The sequence below is a fragment of the Cnephaeus nilssonii genome (assembly GCF_951640355.1).
Source record: "Cnephaeus nilssonii genome assembly, chromosome: 18".
Classification (NCBI taxonomy): Eukaryota; Metazoa; Chordata; class Mammalia; order Chiroptera; family Vespertilionidae; genus Cnephaeus; species Cnephaeus nilssonii.
In genome coordinates, this window is record NC_137089.1 from 15,097,202 (window position 1) to 15,121,132 (window position 23,931).

General features: G+C 32.6%; 1 protein-coding gene across 3 annotated transcripts in view; it reads left to right on the forward strand.

Moving 5' to 3' along the window:
* The window catches only part of RIMS2 (regulating synaptic membrane exocytosis 2), a 355,739-nt gene that overhangs the window by 157,339 nt on the left and 174,469 nt on the right, over nt 1-23,931 (forward strand). For all 3 annotated transcript variants that reach the window (XM_079795974.1, XM_079795973.1, XM_079795972.1), the window contains 8 exons: nt 1,701-1,909; nt 3,414-3,533; nt 6,196-6,295; nt 7,165-7,288; nt 8,737-8,783; nt 9,109-9,221; nt 19,400-19,530; nt 21,502-21,673. In XM_079795974.1, coding sequence (XP_079652100.1) covers nt 1,701-1,909; nt 3,414-3,533; nt 6,196-6,295; nt 7,165-7,288; nt 8,737-8,783; nt 9,109-9,221; nt 19,400-19,530; nt 21,502-21,673 — 1,016 coding nt within the window. The remainder of the gene's footprint in view (nt 1-1,700; nt 1,910-3,413; nt 3,534-6,195; nt 6,296-7,164; nt 7,289-8,736; nt 8,784-9,108; nt 9,222-19,399; nt 19,531-21,501; nt 21,674-23,931) is intronic.

Sequence of the window (23,931 nt, forward strand, 5' to 3'; positions counted from 1 at the left end):
TCTACCTCCAAAGCGCCTCTCAGTTTTCTCTTTTCTTACCACATCTATTGCCAGCACCTTTGTTAAAGCCCTAATCACCTGTCCCTTGGATTATTGCGAATGCCTTTTAACTCTTGGCGTCATCCAATTCAATCTCTATTTAGTGCTTAGATGCATCTTTTAAAAATGTAAATCAGTTTATATCACCATTTTACTTAAAGTCCTTCAAGGAATGAAATTCACAGTTCTGTCATGTGGCATAAAAAGGCCTCACTAAGCTGGTTCGTGCTGCCTCACCCGTCCCCTTTAGCATTATATTTGCCCTCATTCCTTTGGGTTCATTCACACTGGTGTCCCACCCAGCAGTTCTTTTACAGGAGGACCATGCTATTCCTGGAATGTTCTTTCCTCCACTTTGCATCTGCCTATCTTCTTACGTGTCCTGTAGGTCACATATTTCAGTTCTCATCTTTAAACATCACTTCTTTAGAGGTGTTCACTGACCCCTAAATTTAAATTAGATCTGACTATGTTCTCTCAGTGTTTCGTAATTTCCTATGTGACACTGAGGACTTATTTATTGTGTTTATCCCCACTCTGTTGTGTATCTCATCTTTTAACCCCATACACTAGAGCTTAGCACAATGCATAGCAAATGGAAGGGGATTGGTAAATATTTTTAAACAAGTGATAGTATGAATAGAGTTTAAAAAGATATATGTGCACATAGTCTAAACATAAATCCTTTTTCAAATGTAAGGCAAAGAAGGAGCATATAAACATGGGAAGTAGATACTCATTCTCAGTTGTCAGTGACACCAATTATCTGACAAAATTATTAAAATTTTTCTTTTTATGAGAAGGTAATTTCTGAAAAAGTTGAAAAATTATTTCACAATAGTAAGTATTTCATAATAAAAGTAAAGTTTCTTTTATTTTTACTAATAGAAATTGAGTGCATCTCTTTTGTCACTTTCATACGCAACTATTCTTTTGTGTAAGCAATTCTTTATTTTTTAATCCACCAAATATTTTTAGGAGGTTTCAGCATTAAAAATAGTATTGTATTTCACTCCAGGAACAACATTTAATTGCTTGGCTTTTTGTTATAGTGGTTATTGGCAAACCACTATTTAATTTCTAAAATGATCTTTACGCTTTGGAGAATAATTCATGTCTGTAAACCAGCATGAAAAAGGTAGCATGAGTAACAGTCATAACCGATAGTCTTTTTCTTTTTCAGAATATGTTTTTTTTTCTTTTTTCATTTCTGTTTATTATTAGCCTTTTCTCTTCTCTTAGGACTTTTGTTCTCTAGGGTCTGTCTAGAGATCACAAACTTGGTATCCTACATTCTGTAAGTTTTACTCAATTGGAACCCCAGCTTTCTCTTGACATGTGTAGTGAGTATTAGAGACAGAGTTCTTGGAAGCAGACAGTACCACACAGTGTAAAATGTTGATAATGCCTTTGTCTGTCCTTTCCTTCGCCGTCTCCTTTACTGCACTCTCTTGTCTGTCCGACTCTCACAGGAGACATGGATTACAACTGGTTGGACCATACGTCTTGGCATAGCAGTGAGGCATCCCCAATGTCTTTGGTGAGACATGTGGGGCCTTACTATTTAATCTCTGTTATCATTTCACTTTTCCTTTTTTATTTACACTTTTGCATGTTTTCTTTTTTGTATCTTTTTTTTTTTTTTAATCCCACACCTGTAGGGGACAGTCAAAAGGGAAAAAGAAAAACTAGTGAGCAGGCAGTTTTGTCGGACTCTAACACCAGGTCTGAGAGACAAAAGAAAATGATGTGCTTTGGTGGCCACTCTTTGGAAGAGGATTTGGAATGGTCCGAGCCTCAGATTAAGGACTCTGGGGTAGATACCTGTAGTAGCACAACCCTTAACGAGGAGCATAGCCATAGCGAGAAGGTACTGAGATTGTGGAGCCTGCCTTTTAACCTGCTCATTTGGTCTTCGTTTGCTCTCTGTCACTCATTCAAACAGAACATAATAAAAGAACAGGGCATTTCAAGGGTCAATGTAGCATTTCTTAAGGTGCAGAAAAGAAAAACAAAACCAAAACAAACAAATCAAAATATTTCTTGCTTGCTTTGCTGTTTTTGTTGTTTGACGGCATACCAAAAATAAAAAATAAAAAAAATAAGTAAATGAAATAAAAATTAGGAACAAAGGAATGTTTTGTCTATGGTCGCATGAGAGACTTATGTAATGTTATTATAAACTACAAATATAAAGAATTTCTTGGATTGGCTTATTTGATTGCTTGGGTATATTTTCCTTGGGATGAAAAATTGTTAATAGTTTGAATCCCAGGCAAAAGGGAGCTAATTGGGTCTATTTGCACAGAAAAAGTTGTTTTTCTTTTTTCCCTTTCACTGTCATTTTGCTCTTTTGTTTTATTGTCATAGCATTTCAATGTAGCATTAATTAGTATCAGAACCATTGCTGTCTGCTTTGGTATTTATTATTTTTGCTTTTAGTGTAGTGAGACTTTTAAAATCTTATTACCGTGTAGATGTGACTGACTAGAACTTGTCTTTTGCCTGCTAAATTTTGCATGAAGATGTGCATGTTACTTTAAGATAACTGTGAAACGTGATTACACAAATCATTGACTTTGTTATTTGACATATAATTCATAATGGAATGGAATGGTGTCATGATTTCGAAAAGGATTAGTTCTGCCCTGAGAAAGAGATAAACTCCTAATATTTTAAAAGTTATAGTTAGCAATGGATATCATGGAATTAGCCAATAAAATCAACTTACTAAATAGATCAAAGACCTGAAGGAATCAATGAATCTCTAAAAAGTGGAAAATGTAATCTATGCCCACCTTTGAATTAGGCCTATTTCTCCCGGAATCAATTGGAAAGTTATTGGGGCATGTGTAAATTTAATCTAAAAACCTATTTCACGAAAGCCCCTCATCAGAGGTTTGACTTTTGTGTTTTATATCATTTGACCTTTTAAACTTTTATTGCAATAAGGTCTCTCAAAGTTTTCCAAAAGTGTTGCAAGATTAAATTTTCATTTTTAAATGAGTTTACTTTTATAGAATTTCAGTCTATTTTTCTTACCTATGATTTTATTAATCTTCAGCATGTATGTTATTAAATTAGGGTTTGAACATATTTTCAAGATTTCTTCGATTTTGTAAAACTATATAACTTCAGTATTGTGTCAAAAGACTGTAAGAATTTGAAGTAATTTGACTTTGAAAAAACTTGCGATAATAAAATTCAGGTTATTGGCATAATGTAGTAAGTCTTTTTTGATCAAATGTTTTGAATGCAAACTGGTTTGTGTAATCATAGTGCGATGGCAATCTGGAATTTAGAGAGATTGTGCAATAAGGGGTCACTTGTGATAAGAGAGCATTAATTTTCTTTGTTTTTTGATGCAATGTCAGCACCCTGTGACATGGCAGCCATCTAAAGATGGAGATCGCTTGATTGGTCGTATCTTATTAAACAAGCGTCTGAAAGACGGAAGTGTGCCTCGAGATTCAGGAGCCATGCTTGGCTTGAAGGTATGGGGTGAAATATGTAAGGTTTTGACTCTGTGTTACTTCACAGGTTTATCAGAGAAGCACATTCCTTCTTCCTTTACCAAATTAGTGGCTTTCTTTCTGTTTTCAAGAATTCACGAATATTTGCCCTCACTATCCATTTCTTATTTTTCAAGTTTTATTTAAGAAGTTTCCATTATTCTACAATAATACTCGTATGTATAATTTTAGAAATTATAATGAGTTATATACTTGAATTCTAAATACAGTGCAAAAACCTATTTTACCTGTATAGTTTGTCCTTTATATCTATATCTGTGTTTATATTCTATCTATCTATTTATTTATTTATTTATTTATTTATTTATTTATAAATATATTTTTATTGATCTCAGAGAGGAAGGGAGAGGGAGAGAGAGAAACATCAATGATGAGAGAGAATCCTTGATCAGCTGCCTCCTGCACACCCCCTACTGGGGATTGAGCCCTCAATCCAGGCATGTGCCCTGACTGCGAATCGAACCGTGACCTCCTGGTTCATAGGTCAAAGCTCAACGAGCCACACCTGCTGGGCTATATTCTGTTTAAGTGATAGTTTTATTCAATGACTAAATATGCAAACTTGAGAAATGTAATATATGTATTAGTTAGGAATATAATTTTTGTATTAGTATAGCAAAATATGTGTCTGTTTGTATGTATGTGTGTGTGTATCTGTGAGAGAATACTGTTTGAAGTCTGGAAGCTCAAAAATGCTTTTTTAGGAGATTTCATATAAATACTAATTTATATTACACCAAATACAGTTCTGTTTTTTTTTTTTTTTTTTTTTTTTGTGTGTGTGTGTGTGTGTGTTTTTGTACATCTGTAGGGTGAATTAAAAACTGAAGTAAAAAAAGAGTAAATGTTTTAGAGTTAGCCATTGCTACATAGAACATAGTGAGGACATAGTGAGAAATATTAGAAAACTTTGGGTGTAAGTGGAATTGGGCAACTAACATTTATTGGGTGGCTGGCAACTCATCTGAGCACTTTACATCTATCATTTTGTTTAGCACTCACAACAGATAAAAAATAAGCTTAGAGAATTGTCATAACTTGCCCATGGTCACAAGATGGAGATGAAGGTGGGATTTAGATCCAGATCTGCCCATTATCGTGTCAGAGTAGTGTGATGGTTAGGAAGTCTTGGCTTGATTTCTAGTTACAGCAATGACTGGGTACATGACATTGGTCTTAGCCTCAGACTCCTCATCTGTACAATGGGGATAATAATGCTTACTGAATTGTTACAGTAAGATTAAGTATAGCAATAAATATATAAACATTTAGTACAGTGTCTGACACGCGATAACACATCAATAATATAGTCAATAATATTATTACTATTAAAATTTGTCAATTCAAAAATAAAATTAAAAAAAATTAACATAATCCAAAATATGTATACATTTAATTTTCAGAATCAAATATAGGAATAAATAATTAGTTTTAACTGTACTGCAATTGAGTTTAATTCATTGCAGTTTGGGAATAAATATATGGAATAAGACAAATGAATGGTATTTTAATTCAGATATCTTTCACTCAGTTTAGAAGAGGATAAAAACTATTTTAGTCAACGAAGTTAGTTACTATTGTTTGCTTGGCTTGCTATAAAGTTGATATATTGATTGAATTTCAGTTAATAATAATCAAAACATTACTTTTGTAAGAGGCTACTCTTGTAGGTACATCTCTGACTCCACAGCATTATTGGTAATATTTACATATATTTTCTGAAATATATATTCAGGATTGGGCAAAAGTAAGTTTACCATTGTGAGTACAAGAAGCACCGTTTATTCTTGTATTATTATTTATCGTAGTATTTTTCCATGCGAACAACTGCAAACCTACTTTTGCCTCATCCTATTAATAGAAACATAAAAATAGAAAAAAATGGGATGCCAATGGTCAACAGTTCACATTAATTCTGAGGAGATTAAGTAAGTGTAATAATTTTCTCAGGAAAAAATATATCATCATCATGCACATTATTAATGTGCCTAAAAGGTTATTAATGAAACTTAGGCAGGCTATCATAATTATAGTAAAACTAACAAGTATTTATATTATTGTGATATGTGAAATCTATAACAAGATATGTTAATTATATAGTACTAAAATAACATTTTTAGAAGTGACAAAAGTTACGAATTCTGTAATAAAGAAATTATAAATTGTTGTTTTTAAGGTATGCAACATTTTCAACAAATAATAGATTAAGTTGTAAAACATTTGGAATATGTAAAAAGGTTACTCTTGGGATATGTGCTCAGTTCCTAATAACAACACTCCATTACTTTAAAAATATTTTAAGTATAGTAAGTTATAGTTTTAAAAGCTGCAAATTGTCTCCCTGGCCTGTGTGGCTCAGTTGGTTGAGTGTGCATTAAAGGGTCGCTGGTTTGATTCCAGGTAAGGGCACATGCCCAGGTTGCAGGTTTGATCCCAGGTTGGGATGCATGCAGGAGACAACCAATCCATGTTTCTCTCTCACATTGATGTTTCTCTCTCTCCCTCTCTCAAATCAATAAAAACATATTTTTTAAAGTTTCAAATTGTCTAATTATTTTTTACTTGAATATTCAATCATGTTCATGGGAGAAAGTATCTCTTACTCCTTTTCTTTATGAAACAGGTTGTAGGAGGAAAGATGACTGAATCAGGTCGGCTCTGTGCATTTATTACCAAAGTGAAAAAAGGAAGTTTAGCCGATACTGTAGGACATCTTAGGCCAGGTAGGTTTCTATCTTTGATTGTTCACATTTAAACTGTTAAAATTGAGTGGTTATGAAAAGTAATCCTCAAATAGAAGTGATTTGACTAGTAATAAAGTGCTCATTTAACTTAAATAAATTTAGTCATTAATGGGAAGTAATATTATTTCTTGAACCACATTAGATAAAAGGATTTGTTTGTTCATTTATTTATTTTTATTTATGGATATTCCTACTCTGTATCTAGTATTCACCTATTTTGTTTCCCATAAGCTTTAACTTTTTTTTTTTAATTCCAACATAGTTTAGGAAAAAATTTCATAGATAAATGTATATTTCCTGAAGTGTGTTACTCCTTATCTCTAACGGATAGGAGAGATCCTTGAGTGCCTTGGAGAGGATTCAGTAAGATACTAAATGTTAAGCTTTTTACAAGAGAATTTAGACAAAGTGCTCAGCCAACTTAGAATGCAGACTCATGAAACCTATAAAGTGGCGACTGACCTTGATAGTTTCTCCGATTAGAATTTCTATTGGAATTCACATTTCCATGTCACCAAGATGGTGAAGTAGCTCACTCCCGCCTTTGCTCCCCTTCCCAAGAAGAACTAACAACGATTCATGGACAAGTCATCACTGAGAAAATCCTGGAGATCACAGAGATAATTGTTATGTAATTTTTTTTTTCTGACCCTTGGCCTTTGGGGTGAAATATACCAATCATCCTTGTCATCAAATTTTATGCCACTGGAGCTGTTCTCAGTATGTTTCCTATTTCATAATGGTGATTTTACTCCGTGGAGGTTATTGCAGCGTAAGATTGCTTTGTTTTGAGTGTGTATGGGATTAGATTTTCTTTCTAAGGTGTACATTACTGATCCACACAATAGGTGATGAAGTGTTAGAATGGAACGGAAGGCTGTTGCAAGGAGCCACTTTTGAAGAAGTATATAACATCATTCTGGAATCCAAACCTGAACCACAAGTGGAGCTTGTTGTTTCAAGGCCTATTGGGTAAGTTGGTCTGAGTACTTTCCATATGTATGGAGTTGACTACGTTAAACAAGTTATGAAGTGCAATCCAAAAATGTCTGATTGCTTTATCAAAATACATTATTTTGAGGACATTTCTTTTACTAAAAACACCTCACCAAAAATCATGACATCTCTATCTGTAAAGTTAATTACAAAAGAAGAAATATTTATCTTTTTATTGTTTTTATTTTAGTAACTTAGTTGATGGTTGATGGCATTAGTAGAAGGGGACTGTAGTAACAATTACTTTTAAAGGAAGTTTCATGAACTATGTTCCTTTATATTGTGAAAATGAGGATCAACTATATTCTATGATTTTTATTTTTTTCCAAAATGAAGATTTCAACAAAGAAAGGTAAAAATATGAGCAAATGCCAAATACTCATTTGTTTTTATAGTTTGTTACCTATAGATTAAATCGACAATTTCCAAAAGTTGGCAATAAATATAGTCCTTTGCATCTCTGTTATGAGAATTACTCATTATCACAGTAGTCTTTCCTTTATAGAAGCTTATATTCTAAGCCAATGTAAAAGATATACTATAATTAGAAAAAGCAATTAAATATTGTAAACTGACAGAATTATTAAATTCATTTTCATGGTAAAAACTTTTTAGGGTAGAAATTATTTTGTGCTATAGAATATAATGCCTAGTTTTCATTCATTTAGGAAAAGATTGGACTATATTATTTTGTTATCTTTTTATGCTGTATAAAATGACTATATCAGTAACTTAGTTTTTGAAATGTTCCTTTCAAAAGTAATGAATCTGGCATATGAAATTTATCTGTTTTTCATTTTGTCTTTTCAAAGTTTTTATTATGTTAAAACTGTACTGTTTCAACCTAGTATATTAAATGTATTTCTTCATATTAAAAGATAATCAAAATTTTTGTTTGATGTCTTAAATATCCTTTTATGTAATTTTCTGAATGATCTTAACCATTAATATCTACCCCTTTTGGCAAGTCTCAAAAGAAAATGTACATTTTTTGTGTGTAAATGCAGTTACATAGTAATTTTGTAAGTCCCAATAAGGAACATGTTTACATTTTTCTAAATGGAGTTATTACATTTAAAAAGTTTCCATCAAAATCTGAATAATTAAATTTTTGTTTTGGTGATACTTTATTTGCATTTTAATATTGATTTACAACAACATCAAATAAAAATAAAGAATGGAATAGACTTACAAGGTATCTGTAAAACTTGTTGAATGCAGAAATTTTTTAGAATGGACAATTGTTTAGTGAGGTATATAGAAAGTAAAGTATATGTTTTTATACATCTGCTATAAATGGGTATGAATTTTAATATTTTTAAAAATTAATTGATCTTAACCAAGAATATAGGTTGATAATGATGAAAATAGTAGTTGCATTAATTGTTGCAACAATTTCTTGTTTTCCTTTTCTATCATTTCAGAGATATACCTAGAATACCTGATAGCACACATGCACAACTGGAGTCCAGTAAGTTTCATGTATTCTAGAAGAGAATGTCGTTAATAATGTCATTCATCAGGAGAAAATGAAGTATCCCGTTAGCCCCATTTTCACTCCCTCTCCAATCTGTCCCTTCCCCTCCATTCAAATCATTCATGCATGTCACTTCTGAGTACTAACCTTCACTTATGCTCCAGTAAAAGCCTCTAATCACTTTGGAACATGGTGGCTGGGAAAGTGGAATGACATTCTGTGGACATTAAAAATAAAATTTAAGAGCTAGATGGTGAAGATGATTAAACACCAATGAAGAGCCATTGTTGTTTTTCTTTATGTGTGATTGCCATTTCAGGTTCTAGCTCATTTGAATCTCAAAAAATGGATCGTCCTTCTATTTCCGTTACCTCTCCCATGAGTCCTGGCATGTTGCGAGATGTTCCACAGTTTTTATCTGGACAACTTTCAGTATGTAATCACTAAATTAATTTCTCTTTTTTGAATATCAAGTAGTGTTTTTATTATATGTTGCTAGTTTTTGGTAAACCAAGTTCTTCTTAGAATATAATTGTGCCTTTAACCATCAATTTTCTCATTCTTAGGAATTAATTGAAATTCAATTTTAATTATTTATCATAGTGCTTTCTTTATTAGAGTTAGGTTTCCTATAATGTAATGAGCTTAAGAATTTTTGGAGATATCTACAATTTTTTTTACTTTAGTAATAATATTCCAAAATTCAAGGTTATGATTTTTGCTCCATATCCTAAAATGACTATAAAGTGTCATGAACTTTTAAGGGAAATAAAAAGTCTGCACTATACAAAGATGGTATATTTAAGATAAAAGTAAATATTTATGTACTTTTCTCTGCTTTTCAACCTTAAGGAAATTTTGACTGGGGTAAGAATATTGCTCTGGAATATAATGATACTTGAGATGCTTTTGTCAACAGCCAAAATTAAGTACATGAGTAAATATATAATTGACTACTGTGTACACCAGATGATTTTATATTAAATGATCCCTAATTCAAACATTTTTATAATGAAAGTTAAAAGTTCAATTATGTGTTTTATGTCTATATTAGAAGAGCTTTGCAAATGTAAGCCCTCACTTTTTTGTTAACTTCTTCAGTTTTATTTCCCTTTTTAAACCATTTTAAAATGTTAAAATATTATCATTTATCCATCCATATTTTAGAAAAATAAGGTTAGTATTGACAATAATGTCACTAAGTTATTAAACTTGAAACTTTATGGATATTAAGAACTATTTAGATACTCAAAATTCAGACAGTGAGTTTTGTATAAAAAGTATAAATAAAAACTAAACTATTCTTGGACTAATATTTTAAGAGCAAAAGGAAAATATTTACTAAATAAGCTACAAAACTTCTTTTATATTTTTAGGAGAAAGGGAGATGTTTGATTTTTACTAAATTTTTATTAATTTAAAAGAGATAGAAAGTATAAGCACACTTAGTATATTAAAGTTTATTGAACAAGTCATTAGACATGTCTGTTCTAGGGGTATTTTGATCAAAAAGATGACAATTAAAAATAGTTATGCAAGGAAAAAACTGAGCTAATGTTAGGAGATTGTAAATGTCTTACTAAAGTAAATTTTTCTCTGTATTCTTTTCCTTTCTCTTTCATAAACAGAGTGAATTTTTCATTTGAGGACAACGGTCTTTTTTATTTTTTCCACAATAGTAGAATCTTTCTCCTTATTCTCTTACATATGTTGACAGTACAGATGTTGTTATTTATGGTTACAAATATATATATGTCTTTTTTTCCACCATTTTAGGAAGTGGTAATAAATGTTAGCTGTTTTTCTTTTTTATGCTTGTGTTTAAATAGTTCATCTTTAAGTAATGTTCTGGGTAGGCTGGATGATACCAGTATATAAATGTGTGTGTGTGTGTGTGTGTGTGTGTGTGTGTGTGTAGTTGGCTTCAGTTGGTGGAGGAGGAAGGAGTGGAAGTTATACTTCCATGATAAGTACCACTTTGTTACCTCATTTAAAATCCCAAGGCCCCATTACAAATTGGACTAGGAAAGATTTAGACAAATTTCAGATTCTTCGATTTTTCCTCATGGTTCAAAATGAATACAGTAAAAAGCACTGTTAAATATTTAGGGGAAATATAAACATAAAAGTTTTACTTATAAATATTTATAATGTTATAAAGTTATAGTATTTAAATTCATAAATGATGCTGGTTTAAATCCATGTAATTGTAATTTTAAATATGTACCATTTTATCATTTTCTTATGAGTTAGAATGAGTATGTTCCAATAAGATAATCTTTACAAATATAATATTTTTTGTGGAAAATCTAGAAAGTATAGATAAATAAATAAATAACAAAAATCACTTATAATCCTTCCACTAAAAGATAATTATTCATATACATATAATTTTTATACAAAACTAACAAATTCATGTATACTATTTGAAAACCTTTTTCATTTACTAATATTGTGCAGTTTTTCATTAAACTTAAAATTGCTTAAAATTATATTAATACCTATTTATTATTCCATTTTTAACTTAATTTGTTATAATGGGATATTTTGTTTCTCATTTATGTTACTATAAATAGCAAACCCTTGGAAATTCTTTAATATAAATCTTGCATATTTTGTTAGGACAAAATATTTGTTGGGGTAACTTCCCAGAATTAAAATTGAAATATGAAAGGAAAAGAAAATTTTAGAGTTCTTGAGATCTATTGCCCAAATTTCCCCAAAAAATATTTTTGCCAAATTACCTCCAATTATCTTTTTAAGAAATATATGTTAAGGTCTGATTCCAGTTCAGCCATAATACTAGTAGCTGGGAATACAACAATGAATAAGATAAACATGAATTTTACCCTCATGAAACTTAATTTTATACTTATTCTTTGCAGGCAGGAAAACATGAGCAATATACCCTTTGGATATAGTCTTTCCTTTTATATTTAACTAGAGGCCCGATGCACGAAGATTCGTGCAAGAACGGGCCTTCCTTCCCCCGGCTGCCGGCCCCACCTTTGCTCCAGCCCGGAGCTGCCTTTCTACCTTCCCACGCTGCCCAGAGGCCCGGAGCGGCTGGGGGGGTGTGGAACACCTTTGTCATCGCAATTGCGATGACGCAAGTGTCCCACCCCTGGCCGCTCAGCACCTGTGTGTGCAAATTAACCTGGCATCTTTGTTGGGTTAATTTGCATACTCACTCCTGATTGGCTGGTGGGTGTCACGAAGGTACGGTCAATTTGAATCTTTCTCTTTTATTAGTGTGAATCCTGTTTCTGCCAACTGGAGGCAATTTTGGTATGCTGTAATGATGTAGAGGTTGGAAAATGTGTGTCCAAGTATATATCACCCTTTGGTAACACCCCTAGAAACTCACAAGGCAGCATCACACTTTCTGTATCCTTGCATTTTATCTTTGGGCATTATTGCTTTTGGTGAGAGTTTACCAGGCCCATAACTCATTTACATAATCATGACATTGCTAATGCCTGAGAAAAAAGATAATTTGCCTAATATGTGATCCGGCCTTCCTAATATATTCATGTCAGTTCAAGGACTGATATATCCTCAAGTATAAAATATACATAAATGCAAATTGTTGTTTAAACTTTCATGCTCAAGGTTGTTGATGATTTTTAAAATATTATGCAGTGTATTTCCTCTCCATGCTCGGATTGTGCTGCTGCTTGTGGTTATTCTAGGCATGGCTATGAAAGTGCTGTTAATGTACTTGGTGAGAAAATCAGTGTGAGTTCATGTTTATGACACCTGGACTATAAGTTAGCCTTTTCACTGTCAGCACTCGCGTGTGGATTAAAAAAAAAAAAAATGGGTTCTTTCATATTGAGCAGTTTCCTTCTTCAGAGAATTACTTTTATAATCTCTCAATATTTTTAAATTAATTTGCAGTTTTGGACTACTTTTTGATAATTAAGATAAAAATTTAGCTCTACTGTCTTTTAAAAGTGAGAAATGGGTCAGAATTCTTTTTTACTATAGGAATACACTGACTTTTTTTTGACAATCTTATTTTACGTTAGGGCCTGTGGTTGATTTATGGTGGCAATGTTTCCTTGAGTTACTTTGTTTTAATATTTTTCTGACTCCATTTTTAATGATGAGTTTGTAAATGCTGTACCTGTCCATTACATATGCCCCTTTTTAAAGGGAATAAGTAACTGAACAATAGAGATACATCTTTTATATCTCCTTAGAAACTCTATAGACTTTTTAAAACTTTCTGCAAACTAGTTTTTTTCTCTGAGCGTTTATCTTTCACCCCTCTTGTCAAAGTCTTGCTACTCCAGAAGCATTGCTTAAAAGGAATGTCCTACATAGAGCAGAACAGTCTATAGAAAAAGTTGGCATGAAAAGTGCAAAATAAATGGTGGCGTACAAAATCAGATTTTTTTATTTGGATGAGTCTGAATTGTTACAGATATCAGGTATTTTCATGTTTAAAATAAATGAAGTAACGTTAATTACAAGTTGCAATGAAATACATGATACTTCACCATTCCTGTGTGAAATATCCAGAATCCAAGGAGACAGAAGCAGCTTAGCGGTTGCCAGGAATTAGGATGATGGGGGCACAGGGAGTGGTGACTTAACAGGTAAATGATACCCTATTTTGGGGGGGCGATGAAAAAGCTTTGAAAGTAGAGGGAGGGGATGGTTGCACAGCATTGTGAATGCACTAAGTGCCTTTGGGTCACACACTTTAAAATGATTTGTCGAGCCCCAACCGGTGTGGCTCAGTGGATAGAGCGTCGGCCTGCAGACTGAAGGGTCCCGGGTTCGATTCCAGTCAAGGGCATGTACCTTGGTTGCGGGCACATCCCCAGTAGGGGGCGAGCAGGAGGCAGCTGATGGATGTTTCTCTCTCATCGATGTTTCTAACTCTCTCTCCTTCTCCCTTCCTCTCTGTAACAAATCAATAAAATATATTTTTTAAAAAATGATTTGTCGAATTTGAATTTCAACTCACTTAAAAAAACTAATAAATCAAGGTATGTTTTTATAGCCAAGTTTAAAGTGTGAACTTATGGGTGAAGATTATTTAAATTGCCATAGAATTGAAATAGTTGATTTCAGAATTCCATGAGTTGCCCTTTTGAGATCATTTTAGAAGGTTGACAATGTTTGCCTTAAAGATTAGTTTACTTTAAAGTACTATTTCTTGTAAAGTAATTTTTTAGTTTATGAAGTAATATTTACTTCCATTACCTTGATATTTTTGGTGTAAAACAGGTAGAGCAGGTGAGAGGGCAAGGAAAATAAAATCTACTACTAAATAATGTACCTTGTTAGTACTTTTCTTTTTCTAAATCCTCACCTGAGAATATTTTTACATTGATGTTTAGAGAGAGTGGAAGGAAGAAGGAGAGACAGAGAGAGGGAAACATCAATGTGAGAGAGACACATCGATTGGTTGTCTCCTGCAAGCCAGGGATCACGCATGCAACTGAGGTACATGCCCTTGACCAGAATTGAACCTGGGACCCTTCAGTCCTCTGGCCAATACTCTGTCCACTGAGCCAAGCCAGGTCAGGCATTAGTTCTTTACTTTAGTGTACCTAGTTAATCTACATGCATTTCATACATCCCTTCCCCATTTGCTGGAGAATTATCCATCTAGAGTTGTGCAGACAAGGGTCAGTAACACACTCCATATCTAAACATTTCTTTCTTCCTTTGGATGTGTTTCCACACAAAAAGGAAGACAGCTCAGATTTGGGACTCCTTAGTTCTTGGAGAGAGAGAATGAGGATGACTCATGATTGAATGGTAGTCTGTTTTTAAAGTCTTCTTTCCTGAAGGTCTTAGATTTATGTCTTACAAAGTGTAAGTCTGATGATAGGTAAATGGGGCACCAGTCCTCCTAGTCCTTATTAACTGCTTCCATCTAGCAGGGGAATTAGACAAGAGAGACATCCATGAGAAATGCAAGGAATGGAATGGAATTTTGGTGAAAAGCAAAATTAAATGCCTTGAAATCCATTCCCAAACCCAGAGACACGCATCTGATTTTGTTCCTGATTTAACTGTGGGCATGCCTTAATAAAGCCACACAATTCTGATTGTTGTGGTGTTTTTGTTGGAAACAGTTTCAAAGGAAAACAAAATAAGTCAGAAGAGAATTGAAATTTGATTTTACTCAAAGAATATGAAATAGAGTGATTTAATCGGAGGTAGGCTCTATCTTCTACCTTTAGAGTATCTTACCTTTTGTTTGAGTATCTAGCCTTTTTTGTGGTGTTGTTCTGTTTCTCTTTCCTTATCTACAAATTGGAGATAGTACTGACAACCACCTAGTGTTGTTGGAGGCAATAAACTGTCAGTAAATGCTTGGAAAAATATAGAGAACTATATAAATAAAAATAAGTAAGATATGTATTTTCATTAATAGGTATGATTATCTCAAGTGGTACATAATAAATGTCTGAAAATGGTGTAAATCCTTAAAAGTATGAATTACCTAATTAATCCAGTGCATTCCAGCATACTTTTATCTGACTGTGTTTATTCTTTTAACAATTAATGCTAAGCCAACTTGACTAATGTTTTTTAGACTTTTGTTAGACATACCATTTTGGACAAGTCACAATTCCTTGTAAAAATGTCTTTTCACTAATAATTCTATAATGCATTCCTATCTCATGTCATTTGGACTGTGATTTTTTTCCTATATCGTGTGTGTAAGGATGAAACCTGAAACTTCTTGGCTATTGGGTTCCGTTTGTAATTATTCTTTCAGAATTTATGAGACTGAATATGTTATTTTACATTAGGTCCTAATTCCTGTTGTTTTTATTGCACTTAAAAAACTGATTTTAAAATTCTAAGATTTTATATATTTTAGCATTTTGGCAAAATTAATTTATTCATTACATTGATGTACTTAATTTAGATGTATATTGCCATGGGGAAATTATATTTGAGGGGTAGTTGTACGTGTTTATTTTTACTTTGGTCTTTTAGTTCCAGCGTGTTGTCCTTTTGGTTTTGTTTTATTGCTTTTTTCTTTAATTTTGCTTACCAGAGCCAAAGCCTTAGTAGAAGAACAACGCCTTTTGTTCCTAGGGTTCAGGTAAAGGCCTTGTCTGCCTGATAGAAACTAAAGCTGTGTTTTAACCCTTATTTGTATGTTTTTGGAAAATGCGTAGTAGGAAAACATGTTTTGGTATGTTGCTCCAAGTCATATTATTGACTTTCCAATCATTTTATGAGCCAGCTTGTAAAATTCTGCATGGGGATTAAAATACAATAAAAATTTAAAGAGACAATTTTTTGTTAGTGATTTTATATGATGAACTGAATACTAAAAGTCATAGGTTCAAAGTGACATTTAATGTAGATTCTACTTACATATGTCACATCAAAAGAAAAAGCTTATTTAACTGTTTATATTTGCTTTTATTATGCAAGGTTGCTGTCTCTTTAAATCATTCATTATGTCACTTAACATCTACATTTGTTTGCATTTTCCAAACAATAACTCCTTGAGGAGATTGGCAAATAAATTTGTACCTTATTGAAAATATGAATTTTATGCCTATTATGTATAAGGTTCAACATTTGGAAAGTATATTACTTTGAAAGAACAAAATCACAATCCCCAAATAAAATGTGTTTGGTTTATTTTGTTTACATTTTGTAACTGTAATTTCATTTAATTTTTCTGTAATAATTGGGTACAAGTTGTTTGCCTCTTTTCATTAGGAAACCCTTATATGGTAAAGTAATATCAATATAGTTTTTTTTAAAAGGTAGTATTATGCTTTCCTTGCTTTGCTGCATGTATTTTTTTGTTGTTATTGCTGGTTTTGAGTAATGCTAATTTAATTTAAATATTTAAAATGAAAATTGTTCTAGTTAATATTATAGAGTATAAAATATTTACTTGTGCTACTCAGGTTCTGCTTAGGGAATTTAAAAATGTTTACATGGTTAAGCTGGAAATCTGAAATGATAATTATGTTAAAACAATTAAAATAATACCAAGAGTTTTATTAGTGAAAATGAGGTAAATATAAAGACATATGTCATTTTTAGAATTGTGAAATACATTTTTTTTTGTTTTGGAGAATCAACAGATATACTAACCATTCATTTAAAAAGCACAGATAAAGAATTTCAAAATGAGATAAAATAATCTAGCTAATAAAATGATTATATTTTGATAGTGTGAACTGGATATATATTAAAAACTTCTATGCAAGTCCTGTAATATAAAATGAAAATGGAGCTATTGATCAGATGCCCAATTTAAGAGAATTTATTAAAAAGTGTAATTTTGATTAAAAATTATTAAAGTTAAAATGTGCCTGTTTCATATCTATATATTTAAACGTTTATATACTTGTAACGTTTAATTCAATAAGTTCTTACATAGTATAAAAATATGAAAGTTATATGCCTAATATCTGTTTGTATAAAAATGAATATTACTAATAAGTGCTATTTCCTACTTTCCATGGCATAAGAAAATCTAAAAAGAATACTCTTTATCAGACATTTGAAATATATATCTCAGATGCTTAGCTGTAATGATTTCAAAGGAGTAAAAGTATTGACTGTGGTGATGGCTTCAAGTGCTTAGTCTCAATCCTTAAAAAAAAAAAATAACTCACAGAAATGAGCTTAGTCTAATAATGATCATTGTTTCTTTGTTTCTTAAGTGTAAAGTTTATTGGGAAATTTTTTTAGCTTTTTAGAGTTTTTTTCTCCTTAAGGTGTCTAATATAGAATTTTTAATATCATAGAAAAATAAAGCAATTGGCTTTATTTATTTCTATAGACAATAGAGAATATCAGAAATTAATCTGGTTTTGATCACACATTTTAGAGGAACCATGATGCATGCTATCTGCAAACATCTGTTTCATGTCATACACAAGACACTCATTTCTTACCGTTTTGTTTTGTTTTCCCTTCATGTCTTTTTCCAGAACAACTTAGTCTATTTCCCACTTACCCTCATCTGTATCTATGTTCTGATATTGTTAGGCAAGCAAATATGTGAACTTTTTTCCTCCATTCAAATGTTAGAGGCTTTTCTTTCAGGTTGATCCCATAATCTAAGGCCATGGTTCTCAAACTGTAATGTCCGTGGGAATTGGAGGACTTTGTTAAAATGGTAATTCCTGGACCCTATTCTGATTCAGTAGGTGAGAGGTGGGCCACAGGAATTTTTAGCTTCTTCACAAATAAACCAGATAACCCTGATGCAGGAGTGAACCGCAGATTAGCTGGTCTGTTTAAACGGAGCAGCTCTGTTATGAAAACTTTTTATGACACAGCAGCAAGATTAAACATAAGGACTTGGCACAACTAAGAGAGTAGTAATTACAATTTTAAAAATTTAAATATTTCTTCTGTAGTTCTATAAGAGGGCTGATTCTATTTGACAAAAAAAGAAAAACATATAAATAATTTTATATACTCTTCTGGGCCATCTGTCTTCCTCTTCTCTAGCTCAGCTTCTCATTCCCTAACATACAAAGGGAGGGAGTCACAAGCCCTGTTAGCCTGCCTCAGACCTGACTGTCCGCTTTGGAGAAGAGAAGGAAGGACTGACATGAGATGTATATTTAAGTTTTATAAACGACTGCAAAACGTATATTCAAGTGAAAGGAAAAATTAAATAATTAACATACGTATATACACCATAAAAATATATAAACCATAAAATACAGATTCTACAAATACATTTTATTCCCAAATTTAAAATTTTTGATTCAATATCAATTTCAAGATAGTATCAGGTGAGTTCTGAACCAATTTGTGGGTCAGAGCGACAGTTAAGAGATCTTGACAGAGTAGAATCAGCTAGCTAGGTGTGGGGGTGTGAGGTACGTGTGTGGGAGGTGACAGTAGTTACATCGAATTAATTTTGCAGCTGGATCTGAAGTTCCAATTCCTAATTAAGGCATAGGGAAATTATTCACATTTCCACATCTCAAATTAAAACATCTACCTTTATTATTTTCTAAGGATGTACTACATTTACATCACAAAAAAAGAGACTTTATTTCGAAGAAAAACTTAAAAACATTAATTTATTATCGTTTTAAATGCAAACTTAAGGAGTCTATTGACTAAAGCTACTAGTAATTTACTGGTGCTTATAATCCTTGAAATGTCTTCTGCTGTGGAATTACATAAAACATGTGCTTAAACATTCCCGATGAATGCCATATAAACAAGTTACTATCTATTCAGTTCATTTTGTGCATTTATTTGAGCTTACTGTTGTAGGGGAGCCAAAATGAACTACAGTGATTCTTGAATTAAGATAAAACTCAGCAATCATTGCGTAGATAGTCCTTAGTTATAGTAGTATAATTATTATGTGCATGTTAATAAGCAATCAAATTAGGATAAGAAAATTCCAAGTAATTATGAATCAAACTGACATATTTGGATTAATTGCTCTATTCATTGAAGTTATTAAAGCATATCCCTTTATTTTAACTAAATGCAGCTTACTAAATGAAGTTTATCTTCTCTGCCAGTATTTAATGTAAGAGAATGTGGTGAATGAAGACGGGGGGACATAAAAATTATTTTAAGGCAGTAAATGTTTGAGCTGATAAATGAATATTTTTGCTTTTCAGATAAAACTATGGTTTGACAAGGTTGGTCACCAACTAATAGTTACAATTTTGGGAGCAAAGGATCTCCCTTCCAGGGAAGATGGGAGGCCAAGGAATCCTTACGTCAAAATTTACTTTCTTCCAGACAGAAGGTAGGGATATGAAAGAAAAATAACTGTTTTTGAAAGTAAGTGAGAAATGTTAATAGCAATGGGTGTTTTTATTCTGTATCACTTATTTTTTCCTACCTTTCAGATACTTACGAAGTTGAACATAAGCATCATGATTCTTAGGATTCAAAATAGTGACAGTAGATATTTTGATATAAAGTTCTTAAAATTTATATCAAATGTCTATAATATAGACTGTTTTATTGCATATTTATTTTTGGTGGTGTGGATTATTTCTTAAATAATATGTTTCTGTTTATCAAAATTACTAAAAATTTGCCTCCTTTAAACAAAATGTATTTTCAACACACTGCAGAGGCAAACGCTAGAAATGGTTCTAAAAGGCATTACTCATCGTATTCCTCTATAATTTCTGTTTTCTCTGGCAAAGGTATTATTTCTTTAAATTCTGTAAAATTAATGAGTGTATTTTTTTATTTCACCACCCCATGTACTCAAGGAAATTTACCATTTGGCCCAGAATCAGCTTCTTCCTGGGTCATCCTGTTGTGTGTCCTTGCTAATCAACATAAACAATATTGTTCTACCCCGATTTAAATAGAGAAATTAGGATTGGAGAGAAAACTATAAAAAATTATGTGCTCATCGCCGTAAATTTCAGGCACATGAGAGAGAAAAGAGATTATTCAATAGTATCGTGGAAAAAGAAAGAAGTAACGGCCCCAGTTATCCTTCCCGCATCTGTTCTGCATCCTGCCGTCAGGGCAGGGTATTCTCAAGGTCTGCTCCTTTCTCTCAGGTTGGAAATGACTGGGCACAATGTGATCTTAAATATGTTTCTACACTTTCGGGTCCTCATTTACTTAGTTTAAGTCAGCCAGGTTGTGTTGGGTGTCAGAGTATCCTCTGAAGAACAATTTTAGCCAAGAAAAAGATGAAAAGGATGAAAGACATTAAGAAAGGCCTTACATTTTAGGATACACATTTTGAAAGTTGTCATAGAAATTTCTCAAAAAAATATGTCAAGGGGGGACAAGATCTAAAATGGTCAGAAGTTATTTGCTATCTCATTTTATTTCACAAAGTTTGCTGGGGGATAGTTGTTCTCTAACAACTTAGGTTGTCTTTTGGACGGGGAGACACTTTGAACTGGAATGGAGGAAGAGGACATCCATGACTAGAGTGTTAAATCTAGGTTAAACTTCAGTTTGCCTTATTAAATTGCAATCATATCTGCTGGGTTTGCAAAGAACTTCAGAGATTATCCAGTCTCCCTCCCTTCTGAAGAAATCCCTTCTGAAATAGCCGTTCTTTGGGAGCTTTCTTCACTCCTTAGGAGGAAGTCAAGGCTTGCTTCTTCTATTCCCTTTCAGATTGCAGTGTAGACCATTCCTAAATTAGATAGCAAGGTTCCCACCAAATAAATGCTTTCTTACTGTCCTTCATGGAAGGAACTTTGTCTCTTGACAGAGTTTCATAATTCACTCTTTAATGGATGGAATATAAGTAGATGCTTTAAAATATTAGTTAAAATTTTAGAAGGACCGGAGTGAGAGAAAACTTATCACAGTGAGGTGGTGAACATCACAGTTTACTAGAGTTTTTGTCCAATGAGACTCTGGCAGTTTAAGTGAATAGTATCTGAAGTGTCATTGGTTAACTAGCATTTGGAAGGTTTCCAATTGGGCAATTCGGAATAAGATTCTGTAGTCTTATTTAGATTTTGAGAAAGATAAAGTATTTAATTATCTCATGGAAAAATTTCAAACTTAATTTAAATGTTGCTATTATTAAGTCAATACCCACAAGTGATATAACTATACAACTTACAAATTTTAATCGTAATTTTAAAGATTACAACATTTGCAATTTTTGATAAATTTGTGGCAAAACTTTACTTGACCTCTTTCCTGAGAAATTTTACATTAATAATTTTATGGCAAATTTAAAATGAAGTTTTATATAAGTTCATATATTCTAATTTTCTCATAGTGATAAAAACAAAAGAAGAACGAAAACTGTAAAGAAAACATTGGAACCCAAATGGAACCAAACCTTCATTTATTCTCCAGTCCACCGAAGAGAATTTCGCGAACGAATGCTGGAGATTACCCTTTGGGATCAAGCTCGAGTTCGAGAGGAGGAAAGCGAATTCTTAGGAGAGGTATCTGGAGTTATGTTAAAGCTTAAACTGTTCGTGTCATCCCTTAATATTTTTTTTATATGACCGTCAATAAAAATCTGTATTTTGAATATCTGAAAAGTAAACATAATTTATTTAATGGAATCAGTTTAGCTACTGTTTTTTTTTTTTAAAATATATTCCATCAATTTTTTACAGAGAGGAAGAGAGAGGGATAGAGAGTTAGAAACATCGATCAGCTGCCTCCTGCACACACCCCACTGGGGATGTGCCCGCAACCAAGGTACATGCCCTTGACCGGAATCGAACCCGGGACCCTTGAGTCCGCAGGCCGATGCTCTATCCACTGAGCCAAACCGGTTTTGGCTCAGTTTAGCTACTGTTTTAAGACAGAATTTATTGATGTCATAAACAGTGGTTCTAATACTCTGTGACAATATTTACATGTTTATTCTTAATGTATTCTCATGTCTCATTGTTGAACGATAAGAGTTTCACAAATATATATTGCTGTTTTATAATATGTGCGATATCATTTTAGTTTACTGAACCAATCATACTGCTTTTAGTTCAGTCATTTCGTCCTGGATTTTGTTTAAGCTTTGTCATATGCCTGTAATATGCTAGGCTCTGATGCTTCCAAGGTGAATACAGCATGTTACTTCCTTCAAGGAATTCATAATCCACTGGGGATACAGATGAGTGAATAGGCAGTTATAATATAGTATGGCAAATGCTGTTACAGAGTAATGCAATAGGAATATGTACATACTTGCTGTGCAAAGGAGAGGCACGTGGTCCAGGGAATGCTCCACAGAGAAAGCAGAATGTAGCAAAGTCCAGGGAAGTGAAATTTCTGAAGAGGGAGTAAGACACTAGAGTTGAGGGGGTCTTGGGAACTGCACTGAAGCTGGAAGGGAAAGTGGTAAGAAATGAGACTTGAAGGTTAAACTGCCACCAGATAGTGTCCCTTAATCCGTCACATTAAAAAGTTTGGATTGTATCCTGTGGGTAATGGGAACCAATGATAGATTTAAAAAAGAGAATGGCTTGATTGCATTGGATTTGAGAAGAATGTTTTAGTTCAATGTGGAGAATTACTTAACTGGAGAGGGGCAAGATGAGAGGCAGTTCTTCAGCTATTAACACACTAAGTTACCTGCTTTCAGCACTTTTCAGTGTGATTCCTTTTCCCGAGTAAATAAAATGGTAACCTCACGGGAAAACCAACCATCTAGAGAAATATCAAACGGAATGTCAGTAGCGAAGTAATCACAGGGTAATAAGCCAGTTAGGAAGAAGGGTAGCATAGTTGTAAGGAGCAGCATCTGGGACAGCTGTCTGGGTCTTGCATTTGTGGCACATCTGCTTCCTAGCCTGTGTCCTTGAGCAAGTTATTATATCTGTTTCTCTTTCAGTTTCCTCTTCAACCAAGTAGGAATACTAGGAGTTAATATGAGGATTAAATAAGTGTGTGTGTATGTGTCAAAATTGGGAATACAGGGCCTATAACTTTGAAAATGACTAGGGAAAATTTGGGAAGAATGAAAGAACTTAGCTATTTTGCTTCGTTACCTCCCATAGGTAAATAATGATTTATCACTAAATAGCAGTTATCTCATGTTCCTAAGCATAAATGCTGTCATATTTGCACCTGACCCTAAAAGAAATTAAAAAGAGTTATTAATTTCTATGGACTGGTTTCCTGTTAAAATTTGTTAAACATTTATATTTTAAAATGCATATGTTTCATTTTTAAAAATCATATGTTCCTATTTTGAATCTTTAGCAGCATATATTGAACAGAGTTTTATTTGATTCATGTTAAACCTCTCTCACTTACCAGCTGATGTGAGCTTAGACAAGCTCTTTTAAACCTTTTTTTAGCCTTGATATCCTTTTCTGTAAAAGTTGAATAAGACCAAACTAGTAGGTTGTTTTTCCCCAGAAAATTTAGACAACATATAACATAGTTTTTAATACACATTAGACCCTTCTAATTTGATTTTCTCTCTCCATTTAGAGTTTATGAAAAGGCTAAATTAACGAATGAAAATGCTTTTTAAATTATAAAATACATTAGTATTATTATAGACTTTTAATAATAGGTGTTATTTCTATAATAGCAAATTGAATAGCCTCTAGTAGGTGATTAGTCAAAATAAATTTATCTTAGATATTTAAAACTTTTAAATAATTAAGAAGTTATAAATATTTATCTTATTTATTGTCAAAACATATGAATAACTTTGCAACATGACTTTGCTTTTGATCTGATA